The sequence below is a fragment of the Macaca thibetana genome, chromosome 7, assembly GCF_024542745.1.
Source record: "Macaca thibetana thibetana isolate TM-01 chromosome 7, ASM2454274v1, whole genome shotgun sequence".
Classification (NCBI taxonomy): domain Eukaryota; kingdom Metazoa; phylum Chordata; class Mammalia; order Primates; family Cercopithecidae; genus Macaca; species Macaca thibetana.
Window position 1 is genome coordinate 44,055,613 of NC_065584.1, and position 14,784 is coordinate 44,070,396.

The window sequence follows — 14,784 nt, forward strand, 5'->3', positions numbered from 1 at the left end:
ACATTTTTATGTATTTGAAAATAATGTGAAGGACTTGTAATTTTTACTTTCTACTCTCTTTATAATATCTACAGATTTAATTTCAGCAAAAACATTCTTATTAGAGGAAATATGTAAGTGCCACAGATACAGCTCAACATTCTCTATGAAAATGAAAACAGAAGCCAGGAAACCCCTGCCAAACTTAAAATTGTTATCCATTTGTGTGATGATAAAAGTATAAAGTAAGAAGCATGATAAATTGGAAAAAGAATTAGAATTAGAATAGGTCACTAGAATATAATACTAAATGTTACTTAGCATCCATAGGTCTGTTCTTTAACTGTAAAGAGAGAAGGATAGAATTAATAGCTTTTTTTTTTTTTTTTTTTGAGATGGAGTCTCACTCTTGTTGCCCAGGCTGGAGTGCAATGGCATAGTTTCAGCTCACTGCAACCTCTGCCTCCCGGGTTCAAGTGCCTCCTGAGTAGCTGGGATTATAGGCCTCCACCACCACACCCAGCTAATTTTTTGTGTTTTTAGTAGAGACAGAGTTTTACTACGTTGGCCAAGCTGGTCACGAACTCCTGACCTCAGGTGATCCACCCACCTTGGCCTCCCAAAGTGCTGGGATTACAGGTGTGGACCCACCATGCCCAGCTGGAATTAATATCTTTAAGATCTCTTCTACCTCTAATTAAATGAAATTTTTATTTAACCTTCATTCTAAGAAAAACTTAAAAAATATTTGGGTGATACTCTGCTTGATCCTAAGGATAAAAGAAATGAAATAACACACTTTGAACAACTTTATATATGAAGGGCAGCATAGTATAGTAGTTAAGAGCTCAAGACTCAGGAATCAGACTTCCTGTACTTGAATCACAGATCCATAACCTGATAGCTGGTTGACTTTGGGCAAAAACTTGACCCCTCTGTGCCTCGGTTTCATCTATAAAATGAGATGAATTAGAATAGCTACCCCATACAGTTGTTCTGATGATTACATGGATTAATATTTATAAAGATTTTAGAATAGCACCTGGTATGTAGTAAATTGTATGTCAAATAAAAATATTAACTTCTCAGTAAGTAATAAATCCATATTCATTTCTTCTAGTGTCTGCCTAGAATTGAATTTTGGCTTAAAAAAAAAGTCTAGCCAAATTAACGGTCAGAAATAAAGGTTTGCTGGCTGGGCGCGGTGGCTCACGCCTATAATCCCAGCACTTTGAGAGGCCAAGGTGAGCAGATCATCTGAGGTCAGGAGTTCGAGACAAGCCTGGCCAATATGGCAAAACCCCATCTCTACTAAAAATACAAAAAAAAAAATTAGCCTGTGTGGTGGCGGGCACCTGTAATCCCAGCTACTCGGGAGGCTGAGGCTGGAGAATCATTTGAACCCAAGAGGCGGAGATTGCAGTAAGCTGAAACCGTTGCACTCCAGCCTGGGGGACAAGAGTGAAACTCCGTCTCAAAGGAAAAAAAAAAGGATTGCTGCTATAGCCAGTGAGTACCAAGAAAAAAAGAAAGATTGGGTTAGGTAGGAATAGAAAAGAAGTGGAGAGAGTTTCTGATACATATTTGTATCAGAAAGGTCAGTTAGAGAAAGGTCAGTTAGATTGCTATGACTGAGGAATGGGGGAAGAGATAGTCCCCCTAGTTCTGACTTTTTATAAAATAGAAACTAAGCTCTTATAGAATTGCTAAATTTACTAATGTGGAAAAGACAGAATTTGAGTTTGCCATTATAATGCGTTTCGCATTTTGAAAATTATCGTACTTAATGAGCTTACCACACTCACTTTTTCCTGAGTGCCAAGGCAGCTATACAACTGTTGTCACCACAGACTAGATTTGTTCTCAACCCTGGAGGTTTGAATAAGGATTAAAAAAAAAAAATCTGCACAGAATCCACACAAGACATTGGAGAAGTTTTCTTGAGCCTCGAAGATGATGAGGCTGGATTATCCAAGACATAAAAAAATACTTCAGTAAGGGCCTGGTGCAGTGGCTCTTGCCTGTAATCCCAGCACTTTGGGAGGCCAAGGTAGACAGATCACCTGAGGTCAGCAGTTCAAGACCAGCATGGCCAGCAGGAGAATCGCTTGAACCCAGGAGGTGGAGATTGCGATGAGCCGAGATCGTGCCATTGCGCTTCAGCCTGGACAACAAGAGAGAAACTCCATCTCAAAAAAAAAAAAAAAAATCAGTAGATAATGAAGAAGTACTAATGACTTGGAAACTGCCTGGAAGTCTATATTTATTGGTTTCTGGAGAGGGAATCAGGAATTTCTTCCCCATCATCTGGAATGCTGGGGCCTGCCTGCTCTGACATGTTACAAGCTATAACGTGTAGCCCTACTCTTTCATCACAGATCCTTTCCTTAATAGGAACTGGAACACGGGTCCTGTTTTTTTAACGTAAGATTATATCAACTAGTATGGTAGTAAATAGCACTTCCCTTATTATGGTTTTTGATATAAAATATATTTTTTATTTTATTTTGAGACAGTCTCGCTCTGTCGCCCAGGCTGGCGTGCAGTGGCACGATCTCGGCTCACTGCAAGCTCCGCCTGCCAGGTTCACGCCATTCTCCTGCCTCAGCCTCCCGAGTAGCTGGGACTACAGGCGCCCACCACCTCGCCCGGCTAATTTTTTTTTTTTAATTTTTAGTAGAGATGGAGTTTCACTGTGTTAGCCGGGATGGTCTCAATCTCCTGACTTCATGATCCACCCGCCTCAGCCTCCCAAAGTGCTGGGATTACAGGTGTGATATAAAATATGTTTTTAATTATAATGTGTATGTGGTGAGTTCAGTTGTAAGTTGATTCTTTGTAACTTAAGAGTTCAAAAAAGAAACAGTAGTAACACTGACATCAGATGCGAATAGGTCAAAACCATAGATTGAGAATGTTTTAAATTATATTTTTCTCATTTAATGTGTACATTAAATGATTACATATGGATCAGTTTTTTTGTTGTTTTTGTTTTGTTTTGTTTTGTTTTTGAGAAGGAGTCTCACTCTGTCGCCCAGGCTGGAGTGCAGTGGCATGATCTCATTCATTACAACCTCTACCTCCCGGGTTCAAGTGATTCATTCTCCCACCTCAGCCTCCCAAGTAGCTGGAACTACAGGCGCATGCCACCAGGCCCAGCTAATTTTTGTATTTTTAATAGAGATAGGGTTTTGCCACGTTGGCCAGGCTGGTCTCAAACTCCTGACCTCAGGTGATCCACCCATCGCAGCCTCCCAAAGTGCTGGGATTCTGTTTCTTAAGTTTACTCAAAAGGATTTTCAGATTGCAGTTTATTATGGTGGGTTTCACAGATGCTCTTAGAACTAGGGGTTAACACAGCCCATGTTTCAGGCCAGGAACTGAATGATACTTTGGCCTTTGACACCATGTTTTCATGAATGTAATATGGTAAAACTGGTGGCTGAAGGCTTATGTTTACTTCATTCAACAAGTATTAATTGACTGCCTACTATGTGCCAGACACATAGTAATACAGGCAGGAGAGAATTGCTGGTGGCTTAGAGCAGGTAATAATGGTAGCGTTAGAAGTGGTCACATTCTGGATATGTTTATTTTTGTTTTTGTTTTTGTTTTTTTAACTTGAGGTAAAGCTTCCATAAAACTAATAATTTTGAAGTGAATAATTCAGCTCTAGTACATTCACAATGTCATACAACCGTTGTTTCTATCTAGTTCCAAAACACTTTCATCACCCCAAAAGGGAACCCTCTACCCATTAAGCATTTGCTCCCCCTTTCTCTCTCCCCCCTGACTCCTGGCAGCCATCCATGTTGTGGCTGTATAGGTTTACCTATTTTGGATATTTCATATAAATGAAATTGTATAGTATGTGACCTTTGGTGTCTGGCTTTATTCACTTAACATAATGTTTTTGAAGTTCATCCATGTTGTAGCATGCATCAATACTTCATCCCTTTTGTGTTGACTACTACTACATTGTTTGTATATACCACAAATTTTTTACCCATTCATCTGTTGATGAACACTTGGGCTATGCCTGCCTTTTGGTTATTGTGAATAGTACTGGTATGAACATATGTATAAATGGTATAAATGTATCTGTTTGAGTACTGGTTTTCATTTCTTTGGGGGATATAGTTAAAAGTGGAAATGTGTAAGTCATATGGTAATTCCGTGTTTAACTTTTTGAGGAACTGCTAAACTGCTTTTCATAGCAGCTGCATCATTTTACATCCCAACAGCAATGTACAAAGCTTGCAGTTTCCCCACATCCTCACCAATACTTGTTACTTTCCTGTCTTTTTTCTTTCTGTTAATTATTATAGCTATCCTAGTGGAGTATGAAGTTGTACCTCACTGTGATTTTGATTTTCATTTTTCATTTTCATTTCCCATTTTTTGAGACAGGTTTTCACTTTGTCACCCAGACTAGAATTCAATAGCATGATCTCAGCTCACTGCAACCCCCACCTCCCGGGTTCAAGCGAGTCTTCCACCTCAGCCTCCCGAGTAGCTGGGACTATAGGCATACATCACCACGCCTGGCTAATTTTTTGTATTTTTCGTAGAGACAGAGTTTCACCATGTTGGCCAGGCTGGTCTTGAACTCCTGACCTCAAGTGATCTTCCCGCCTAGGCTTCCAAAGTGCTGAGATTACAGGCCTGAGCCACCACACCCAGCCGAGTTGTAAGTTTTGATGAAATTCCAGTTTACCTATGTTTTTATTTTGTTACACATGTTTTTGGTGTCATAGTTAAGAATCTGTTGCCTAATCCAGAGTCATAAAGATTTATCCCTGTGTTTTCTTTTCAAAAATGTTTTTTTAGATTTTCTTTCTTTATTGAGTCAGGGTCTTACTCAGCCTGGTTGAGGCAGAGAGTAAGGTTGTCCAGGCTGGTCTTGAACACCTGGGCTCAAGCAATCCTTCTGCCTTGGCCTCCCGAAGTGCTGGAATTCCAGGTGTGAGTCACCACACCCGGCCCCTGTGTTTTCTTCTAAAAGTTTTTAGCTCTGATATTTAAGTTGTTGACCCATTTTCAGTGCATATATGGTATGAGATAGGAGTCCAGCTTCATCATTTTGCATATAGATATTCAGAAGTCCTAGCACTATTTGTTAAAGAGACTATTCTTTACCTATTTTTTTCTTTTTTTTTTTTTTTTTTTGAGACGGAGTCTCGCTCTGTCACCCAGGCTGGAGTGCAGTGGCCAGATCTCAGCTCACTGCAAGCTCTGCCTCCCGGGTTTACGCCATTCTTCTGCCTCGGCCTCCCAAGTAGCTGGGACTACAGGCGCCCACCACCTCGTCTGGCTAGTTTTTTGCATTTTTTAGTAGAGATGGGGTTTCACCGTGTTAGCCAGGATGGTCTCGATCTCCTGACCTCGTGATCCGCCCATCTCGGCCTCCCAAAGTGCTGGGATTACAGGCTTGAGCCACCGCTCCCGGTCTTCTTTACCTATTTAATGGTCTTGACATTCTTATTGAAAAATCAGTTAACCATAGGTATATGGGTTTAGCTTGGGGCCCACAATTCTATTTCACTGGTCTGTATGTCTGAACTTATGTCAGTACCACACTGTTTTGAATACTGTAGTAAATTTTGAAATCAGAAAATATGAGTCCTTCCACGTTGTTGTTCTTTTTTAGTATTGTTTTGGCTCTTCAGGATGTTTTGCAATTCCATATAAATTTGAGGATCAGCTTTTCAGTATCTGCAAAAATGCAATTAGAACTTTGACAGAAGGGCTGGGCATGGTGGCTTAGGCCTGTAATTCCAGTGCTTTGGGAGGCTAAAATGGGAGGATCACTTGAGCCCAGGAGTTTGAGCCCAGGAGTTGAGCCCAGGCAACATAATGAGACCCCCATCTCTATAAAACATTAAAAAATTAGCAGGGTATGGTGGTGCACACCTGTAGTCCCAGCTACATGGGAGGCTGTAGCAGGAAGATCGCATGAGTCCAGGAGTTGGAGGCTATGGTGAACCACTGCTAGATTATACTCCAGCCTGGGTGATAAAGCAAGACTCCACTCCGCACCCCCAACCAAAAAAAAAAAACTTCAATAGGGATTACATTGACTATAGATCACTTTAGATAATAGTGCTATCTTAACATATTAAGTTTTAATGTATTATGTCTTCTAATCCATAAACATGAGATGTCTTTTCATTAATTAGGTCCTTTTCTTTTATTTTGAGACAGTCTCTCTCTCGCTCTGTTGCCAGGCTGGAGTGCAGGAGTGCAATCTCAGCTCACTGCAATCTCAGCCTCCCGGGTTCAAGCAGTTCTCCTGCTTCGGCTTCCTGAGTGGCTGGGATTATAGGCGCACGCCACCATGCCCAGCTAATTTTTGTGTTTTTAGTAGAGACGGGGTTTCACCAGGTTGGCCAGGATGGTTTTGATCTCTTTTTTTTTTTTTTTGGAGATGGAGTCTCGCTCTGTCGCCCAGGCTGGAGTGCAGTGGCCGGATCTCAGCTCACTGCAACCTCCGCCTCCCGGGTTCACGCCATTCTCCTGCCTCAGCCTCCCGAGTAGCTGGGACTACAGGCGCCCACCACCTCGCCCGGCTAGTTTTTTGTATTTTTTAGTAGAGACAGGGTTTCACCGTGTTAGCCAGGATGGTCTCGATCTCCTGACCTCGTGATCCACCCGTCTTGGCCTCCCAAAGTGCTGGAATTACAGGCTTGAGCCACTGCGCCCGGCCAGGTTTCGATCTCTTGACCTTGTGATCTGCCCGCCTCGGCCTCCCAAAGTGCTGGGATTATAGGTGTGAGCCACTGCACCTGGCCTTAATTAGGTCTTTAATTTCTTTCAGTAATTTTTGTAGTTTTCAGTGGACAAACCTTTCACTTCCTTAGTTAAATTTATTCCTAGGTATAAGTATTGTATTCTTTAGGATGCTACTGAAAGTGGAATTATTTTTCTTACTTTCATTTTAGGATTTTTTAATTGCTGGTGTATAGAAACACAGCTGATTTGTGAGTGTTGATCTTATACCCTGCAACTTTGCTGAATTCATTTATTCTAATATGTTTTCTTTATGGATTATTTGGATTTTCTGTCTTTAGGATCACTTCATCTGTGAATAGGGATGTAGTAGCCCACCTCATCAGCAGAAGATATGTTCCACGACCCCCAGTAGGTGCCTGAAACTGTGGATAGTACTCAACCCTATATATACTTTTTTTTCCTGTACATATGTATCTGTGGTAAAGTTTAATTTATAAATTAGGCACAGTTAAAAAAAAAAAAATCACTTTATCTAATTTATTATTATTATTATTTTTTTTTGAGACAGAGTCTCACTCTGTCGCCCAGGCTGGAGTGCAGTGGCCGGATCTCAGCTCACTGCAAGCTCCGCCTCCCGGGTTCACGCCATTCTCCTGCCTCAGCCTCCCGAGTAGCTGGGACTACAGGCGCCCGCCACCTCGCCCGGCTAGTTTTTTTTTTTGTATTTTTTTAGTAGAGACGGGGTTTCACCGTGTTAGCCAGGATGGTCTCGATCTCCCGACCTCGTGATCCGCCCGTCTCGGCCTCCCAAAGTGCTGGGATTACAGGCTTCAGCCACCGCGCCCGGCTATTATTTCTTTAGTCATTAAGATCTGTAATCTTTTTTGTCTGCTTACTGATGAAATTCTTTACTTTGACACTTAAAGGTTCAGAATTCTGTTATTCAATGGGGAGTAAATATGAAAGTCATCATGTCAAAACTAGATCAAGTGTTCCCCAAAATGTTTTGTTTTTTTTTAAATTTATTTAATTTTTTTTTTTTAAAGACATAGTCTCATGTCATCACCCAGACTGGAGTGCAGTGGCGTGATCTCGGCTCACTGTAACCTCCACCTCCCAGGTTCAAGCGATTCTCATGCCTCAGCCTCCCAAGTAGCTTGGACTACAGGTGCGTGCCACTACACCTGGATAATTTTTGTATTTTTAGTAGAGACGAGGTTTCACCCTGTTGGCCAGGCTGGTCTCGAACTCCTGATCTCAAGTGATCCGCCTGCCTCGACCTCCCAAAGTGCTGCTGAGATTATAGGCATGAGCCACCGTGCTTGGCCCCAAATTTTTTTTTCCATAAAAAAAATCTAGAGAACCTATCATAAAGGTAGAGACTAATGACCAAAAAAAGTCAATCAATAAAAATGACTTATTTTGTTTTCTTTAATCACCTCATCCCAGTGAAATCTGAAGGTGCCATGGAGCAGAGGAAAAGAAAGCCTCAGCTTCTTTAGCCTCTGCATCTGGCTTGAGAACATTCCAACTCTCCTTTTTAAACTCCTTGGACATAGTAAAATTGAATAAATGTGGGTTAAGTCATACTTGGTTTCATTGCTCCTGTTGAAAAGCTCTACCTTTCCCCTCCCTACCTTCAGCTCTAGCTTCTGAGACTCTATAGGTGATTTTTTCTTCAGTCTGTTGTGTATGAAGAACTCTTATCAGTAATTTTGTACATTTTTACTTCCTTATAGGGTCCAAGTTAAAAAAGAGAAGGAAGCATAGAAAGATTTTTTTTTAAGTTGATTTTTTTCTTTTTTCTTTTTTTTTTTTTTTTTTGCTGTCAACAGCTTTTTAAAAATTAGACTTTAAAGATTTTTAAAGACTTTAAAGGTTCAAGTCCCTGCTGTAGAGACAGACACCACTGTTACCTCTCACCCAGATTATACCAACAGCCTCCTAACTGGTCTCCCTGTTTTCAGCTTGCTCTCTTAAAATTTAATCTCTACATAGCAGCTTTACTCAAAACCCTGCAGTGGCTCCCCATTTGATTAACAGTAGAAGCCAGATTTCTTATGGTGGCCTCCCAGGCTCTACTTGATCTGGCCATGCATTACCTCCCTAACCTCTTCTACTTGCTGTCTCTACTGTGGCCACAGCTAGCTAGCCTCCTTGCCAGTCATACTTGGTGATCAGATACTTTGTTCACTGATTCCCCTGCCTAGTATATGCTATTCCCACAGATAATCTGCTTGGCAAGTATACTCACGTCACCTCCATTCCGTCTTGCCTCAGTCTCAACTTCTCAATAAAGCCTATGCTGACTATCTTCTATTTAATACTGTAACCTGTCCCATTTACACTCTGAAACTCGACCCTATTTTTATTTCTGTTTTAATTAAGATAGGCTTGTTTATACTGTGGCAATGACTTAATCCCCAAATTGCAATGACTTAACACAACAAAATCTTGTATCTTGGCCAGGAGTGGTGGCTCATGCCTCTCATCTCAGCATTGTGGGAGGCCAAGGCGGGTGAATCGCTTGAGCCCGGGAATTTAAGACCAGTCATGGGCAACATGGTGAGACCCTGTCTCTGCAAAATATTTAAAAAAAAAAAAATTAGCTGGATGTGGTGGCACACCTCTAGTCCCAGCTACTCTGTAGGCTGAGGTAGGAGGGTCGCTTGAGTCTGAGAGGTGGAGGTTGCAGTGAGCCAAGATCACACCACTGCACTCCAGCCTGGGCAACAGAGCGAGACCCTGTCTCGAAAAAAAAAAAAAAGGTTCTTGTGTTACAAATCCATTATGAGTTGGCAAACAGCTTTGTCCACTTTGACCCACAAGGACCTAGGCTGATGGAAGCTTGCCCATCTTGTGATGCATCTCAACATGTGGTTTCCCAGGGTCACATCTATAGGAAAGAGAGAGTTCAAAGGAAGATTGAAAGTGGCGTAAGTCACTTATACATATTTACATATCATATCATTTGCATACTTTTGTGTTTATTATTTAGTGCCTCCTCTAGCAAGAGTAAAAACTTACACTCCCAGAAAAGAATATAATTATTCTCCCAAGGAATATTTAGAATGTAAAATTAGCAAAACTTGATTATTGGTTGAATGCAATGGCTAAGGAAAGAATTCGGGATAATTCATGTTTCTCATTTGGATTACATGGTTTTTGGTGTTTCCAAATGAAATAGGGAATATCAGAGGAGGAACAAGTATGGGTGATAGGACATGAGTTTGGTTTGAGGTGTAAATGGGTTTACCGCCATAGGGACCTCAAGGTGGAGATAATGTGCAGAGTTGGATATATGCTTCTTAAACCCAGGGAAATGGGTAGGTCTTCAGCGTGCCTAGTAATAGTTAAAAAATAAGAAAGGGGGCCAGGTGCATTGGCTCTCTGCGCCTGTAATCTCAGCACTTTGCGAGGCCAAGGTGTGTGGATCGCTTGAACTCAGGAGTTTGAGATCCCATCTGTAGTCCTAGCTGCTTGGGAGCCTGAGGCAGGAGGATCGCTTAAGCCTGGGAGGTTGAGGCTGCAGTGAGCCATGATTGTGCTGCTGAACATCAACCTTGGTGACAGAGTAAGACCCTGTCTCAAAAAAAAAAAAAAAAAAAGAAGAAAGAAAAAGGTAAGACTGTCAGTAACTACTAAGGACAGAATCCTTCTTTATACTAATGTTTAAAGAACAAAAAGAGGAAGATACGCTCTTGTGTGGGAAATGCAACAAAAAAATGGTGAAAGGGGAACCAGGAGAGTATGAAGCTATGACTATCAAGGATATTTAGAGTTTCAAGGAGAAAGTGAGGGACCACGTTAAATGTAGTAGATATGTAAACAACAACAACAACAACAACAAAACAACTCTGCCTGTAGTTCCAGCTACTCAGGAGGCCAAGGCAGGAGGATCACTTAGGTCCAGGAGTTGAAGGTGGTAGTACGCTATTATCACACCTGGGAATAGCCTTAGTACTCCAACCTGGGCAACATAGACCCTGTCTCTCTAAAAAACAAAACAAAACAAACCACCAAACAACAACAATTGTGTACTAAATATTTTCTACTCTTGTTACAAGCTTACTTAACTCCTTTGCTCCTTTATTTCAACCCAACTTCCCTAACCACCTTGGCTTCAGTTTCACTGAGAAATTTGAAGTCATCAGGCATCAACGGCCCCAAATGTGCCCTCCCTTCTTCCCTTTACAAACTTACCACCATGCCCATCCATCCTTTCCTCTTTCCCTCCAATCTCAGGACATTTCACAGCCAACTCTTCCACTAGTGCCATTGATACCAAGAATTGTCTACACTTTCTGTTTATGCTTTTTCCCTTTTATGATTTCTGTTCCTAGTATTCCACAAAAATTTTTCTCAGTAAGGGGACTATTTGAAATTTTAGTCGATGGGCGAAAGTGAAAAGCTAAGTACAAAATGTTGAATACTGAATACAAGGTAGGGGAATAGCAATATAAATTGCAGATAGCAGTCACTGATGAAGTGAGAGGGAGATAATGCCAATCCTCCTCCCCAGACAACTGAAGACATTTACATGGACCAGATTCAGGTACTATTCCAGAGGCCCTTTCATTTTGGCGGCCATATTGAAAGTATGTCTCTTACCTGTCCTCCTCCTTCTATACCATGCCAGTGATTGAATCTTCATTGTAGAAGCAGAAATGAGCCAGTTCCCACAATAAAGAATGTAGACACATGAGATTTCATTCATCTGTGCAAAAGTATTTCTTGAATGTCTGCTATGTGCCATACTCAGGGTTAGGTGCTGGGAATATAATGGGGAGTAAAAACACAAATTTCTTGTTTTAGTGGAGTTTACAGAATAGTGATTTGATTTGTCTTTTATTTGTTTATATCTAACTTAAATTTGTTTAACTGATTTTCCTTTTATTCCCCTTTAGTATCCTCTTATATATGGACTGATTCTTATTCCCTGCTGGTGTTCTCTAGTTTGCCTAAGTAGAATTTACATGGGAATGCACTCCATTCTGGTAAGGAAAATGTTGTCTTCTTAATACTTTATTTTTTATGACATTGACAGTCAATTTTATAATTTTTAATCATTTGCAAACTTACCTGGAGCCTAAATGAGAAAATATTGTAAGTCTTCTGACTTTGTTTTGTGAAAATATCAACATGATGGTTTATGAATATTAATGTAGTAGTCACATATTTCATAGAAGCAGTTTCCAGCAATCACAATAGCCAAGTATAATAATCAAAATAAAATTTCTTCCTCCTTCCAGTCTCACTTTTATTTTCCTTCGCAGTCTTTTCTGTGTCTCTCCTATCACTGAGTCAAAACCAGCAATGTGACTACAGAAACCAAGGAGAGCTCCTAAGTATTGTTGAAGAAGCAGTGACTAGAAACTATGTGAACTTAAACTTTCCAGGTGCCATTTGTATTTACATATTAAACTCTGCTTTTCTTTCCCATCAGTATGTTAGGACTCACAGTGGACATTGTGTTTTGAGAATGCAATTCGGTTCCCAAAGCAGCAGCACAGGGACCCTGTACTATTTGCAGCCACACCCATTCACTTTTCTTCCTCTCTATCCCTACTGACACCCCCTTAGCTCTGGCCTGCAACATATCTGACCAGATTACTGTGATAGCATCTTAATTAGTAGCCAGCTTCCAGTTTGACACTGCTCCACCAGTATTCAGTCTGTTTAATAGACTTTCCAAAACACAAATATCATTCCATACTGAATTATTAGGTTTCCTCCAATGCAAAGGGTTTCTTACCTCCATAATTTTACAAATGCTATAACATTTACTTGGAATGTCCTTTTCACTTTCTTTACCTTAACTATCCCATTCATTCTTCAAGACTCACTATAGATGTTCTTAATCCCTCAAAGCCTTATTACCTTCCCCATCTTCTCTTTCTCAAGACTTGTGAGGTGACCCTTCCCCACTTATCCTAAATTGCAATTGCTTTTTTCCTTATCTGTCAAGTATACTAGACTCCAAGTTCCTTGAGAACAGCAACTGTGTGTTTTAACTCTACCTTTAGCATCCAACATGGTGTCTCATGAGGCATCTATGAATGAATTATGTATTATCATGGAGATAAAGGATCAGAAAAAGAGGTGGAGGAATTCATGGAATTCTAGTTTTTAATGGGTCATATCAGTTTTTTTCTTGTCTGTAACAACTTAAGATTTTTAGAATTTTTTTCTCATATTATTTCATTTGCTTATTTCATAGCTATAGAAATGTTGGTTTCTGCTTCTCAAATTTCTTGTTTCCAGCACCTGCTCCTTCACAGATAAATTTCTAGAAGTCTCAAACACTGTTTTATTTTGTTGGGAGGCAGGGTGTGCTGTAATTTTTCGGTTGGTCATTGCTTCTAGGTTTTTTAAATTTTAATTTTAGATTCAAGGGGTACATAAGCAGATTTGTTTGCAAAGGTATATTGTGTGGTGCCAAGATTTGGGCTTCTATTGTGAACGTAGTACCCAACAGGAAGTTATTCAGCCCTTTCCTCCCGCTCTCCCTCCTTTTGGAGTCCCTACCAAACACTTTTTTTTTCTTTTAGAAGCAGAGTCTTGCTCTGTCGCCCAGGCTGGAGGGCAGTGACGCAATCTCGGCTCACTGCAGCTGTCTCCCAGGTTCAAGCGATTCTTGTGCCTCAACCTCCTGAGTAGCTGGGATTACAGGCATATACCACCACACCTGGCTAATTTTTGTATTTTTAGTAGAGATGGGGTTTCACCATGTTGGCCAGGCTGGTCTCGAACTCCTGACCTCAAGTGATCCGCCCGCCTCAGCCTCCCAAAGTGCTGGGATTATAGATGTGAGCCACTGCACCCAGCTCTAAACACTATTTTAATAAACAAATTATTTGTGTTGGACTTTTTGTAATTATTTGTATTTAATATGAATTGTGAATTTACATACAATTCTTTCTTACTGATCTCACCTAATTTTATAATCAGATTAAGTATCATGTTTTTATGTAAAATCAAATACATGTTGCAAGAAAATGTTTTCTATCTTCTGTGTCTTGTTAGAGTTATTCTGTTCCACCCCTAAAGCTAGCTTCACTACTTCTAAAAAAAACTACCAAATGGTTATGCATCTTTAGTGATAAAAAGTGATTTCCTGATATTTCTTGGAGAAAAAGATATTAGATAATATCCCTTGACTCTTTGTCATCATATAAGGAAGAACAAGAATCTATGTGATTACATTGAGTATATAATCTCAAAGATACTGGTTTTGTTTGTTTGTTTTTGAAATGGCATCTTGCTCTGTCACCCAGGCTGAAGTGCAGAGGTGTGATCTCAGCTCACTGCACCTTCCATCTCTTGAGTTCAAGAGATTCTTCCAAGTAGCTGAGATTACAGGTGCACGCCACCGTGCCCTGCTAATTTTTGTATTTTTAGTAGAAACGGGGTTTCACCATGTTGGCCAGGCTGGTCTCGAACTCCTGACCTCAAGTGATCCGCCCGCCTCAGCCTCCCAAAGTGCTGGGATTACAGGTGTGAGCCACCATGCCTGGCTGATACTGTTCTTTTTTAAAAATGAAATGTTTAGTTGGGTTAGTCAAATATCCAGGATGGACAACATCTGTTCTTTTTTGTTTGCTTGCTTTTTTAGAGACAAGGTCTGTCTCTAAAACAGACAGCTCTGTCACCCAGGCTGGAGTGTGATGGTGCGAACATAGCTCACTGCAATCTCAAACTCCTGGGCTCAAGCGATCCTCCCACCTTAGCCTCCTGGGTGTCTAGGACTACAAATATGCACCACCATGCCCAGCTAATTTTTAAATTTTTTGTAGAGATAGGGTCTAGCTATGCTGCCCAGGCTGGTACTAAACTCCTGGTCTCAAGTGATCTTTCCACCTCAACTTCTCAAGGTGCTGAGATTACAGATGTGAGCCACTATGTCCAGCCTAACACTAAGAGTTTTAACAATGGTTATTGTTAGGTTAAAAACTGCTTGTTATTGTTTATCTATAATTTTTACTTTTTCTGTAGTGAGCATGTATTAAATGTGTATTTTAAAGAAAGAAGATAGATACTTCAAAAGTCATCCCTAATCATAGCTTTTATAAT

The 14,784-nt window shown here is 40.6% G+C and overlaps 1 protein-coding gene across 1 annotated transcript in view; it reads left to right on the plus strand.

Moving 5' to 3' along the window:
- The window catches only part of SGPP1 (sphingosine-1-phosphate phosphatase 1), a 47,184-nt gene that overhangs the window by 20,929 nt on the left and 11,471 nt on the right, over window positions 1–14,784 (plus strand). Inside the window, exon 2 of the mRNA XM_050797885.1 lies at window positions 11,619–11,708. Coding sequence (XP_050653842.1) covers window positions 11,619–11,708 — 90 coding nt within the window. The remainder of the gene's footprint in view (window positions 1–11,618; window positions 11,709–14,784) is intronic.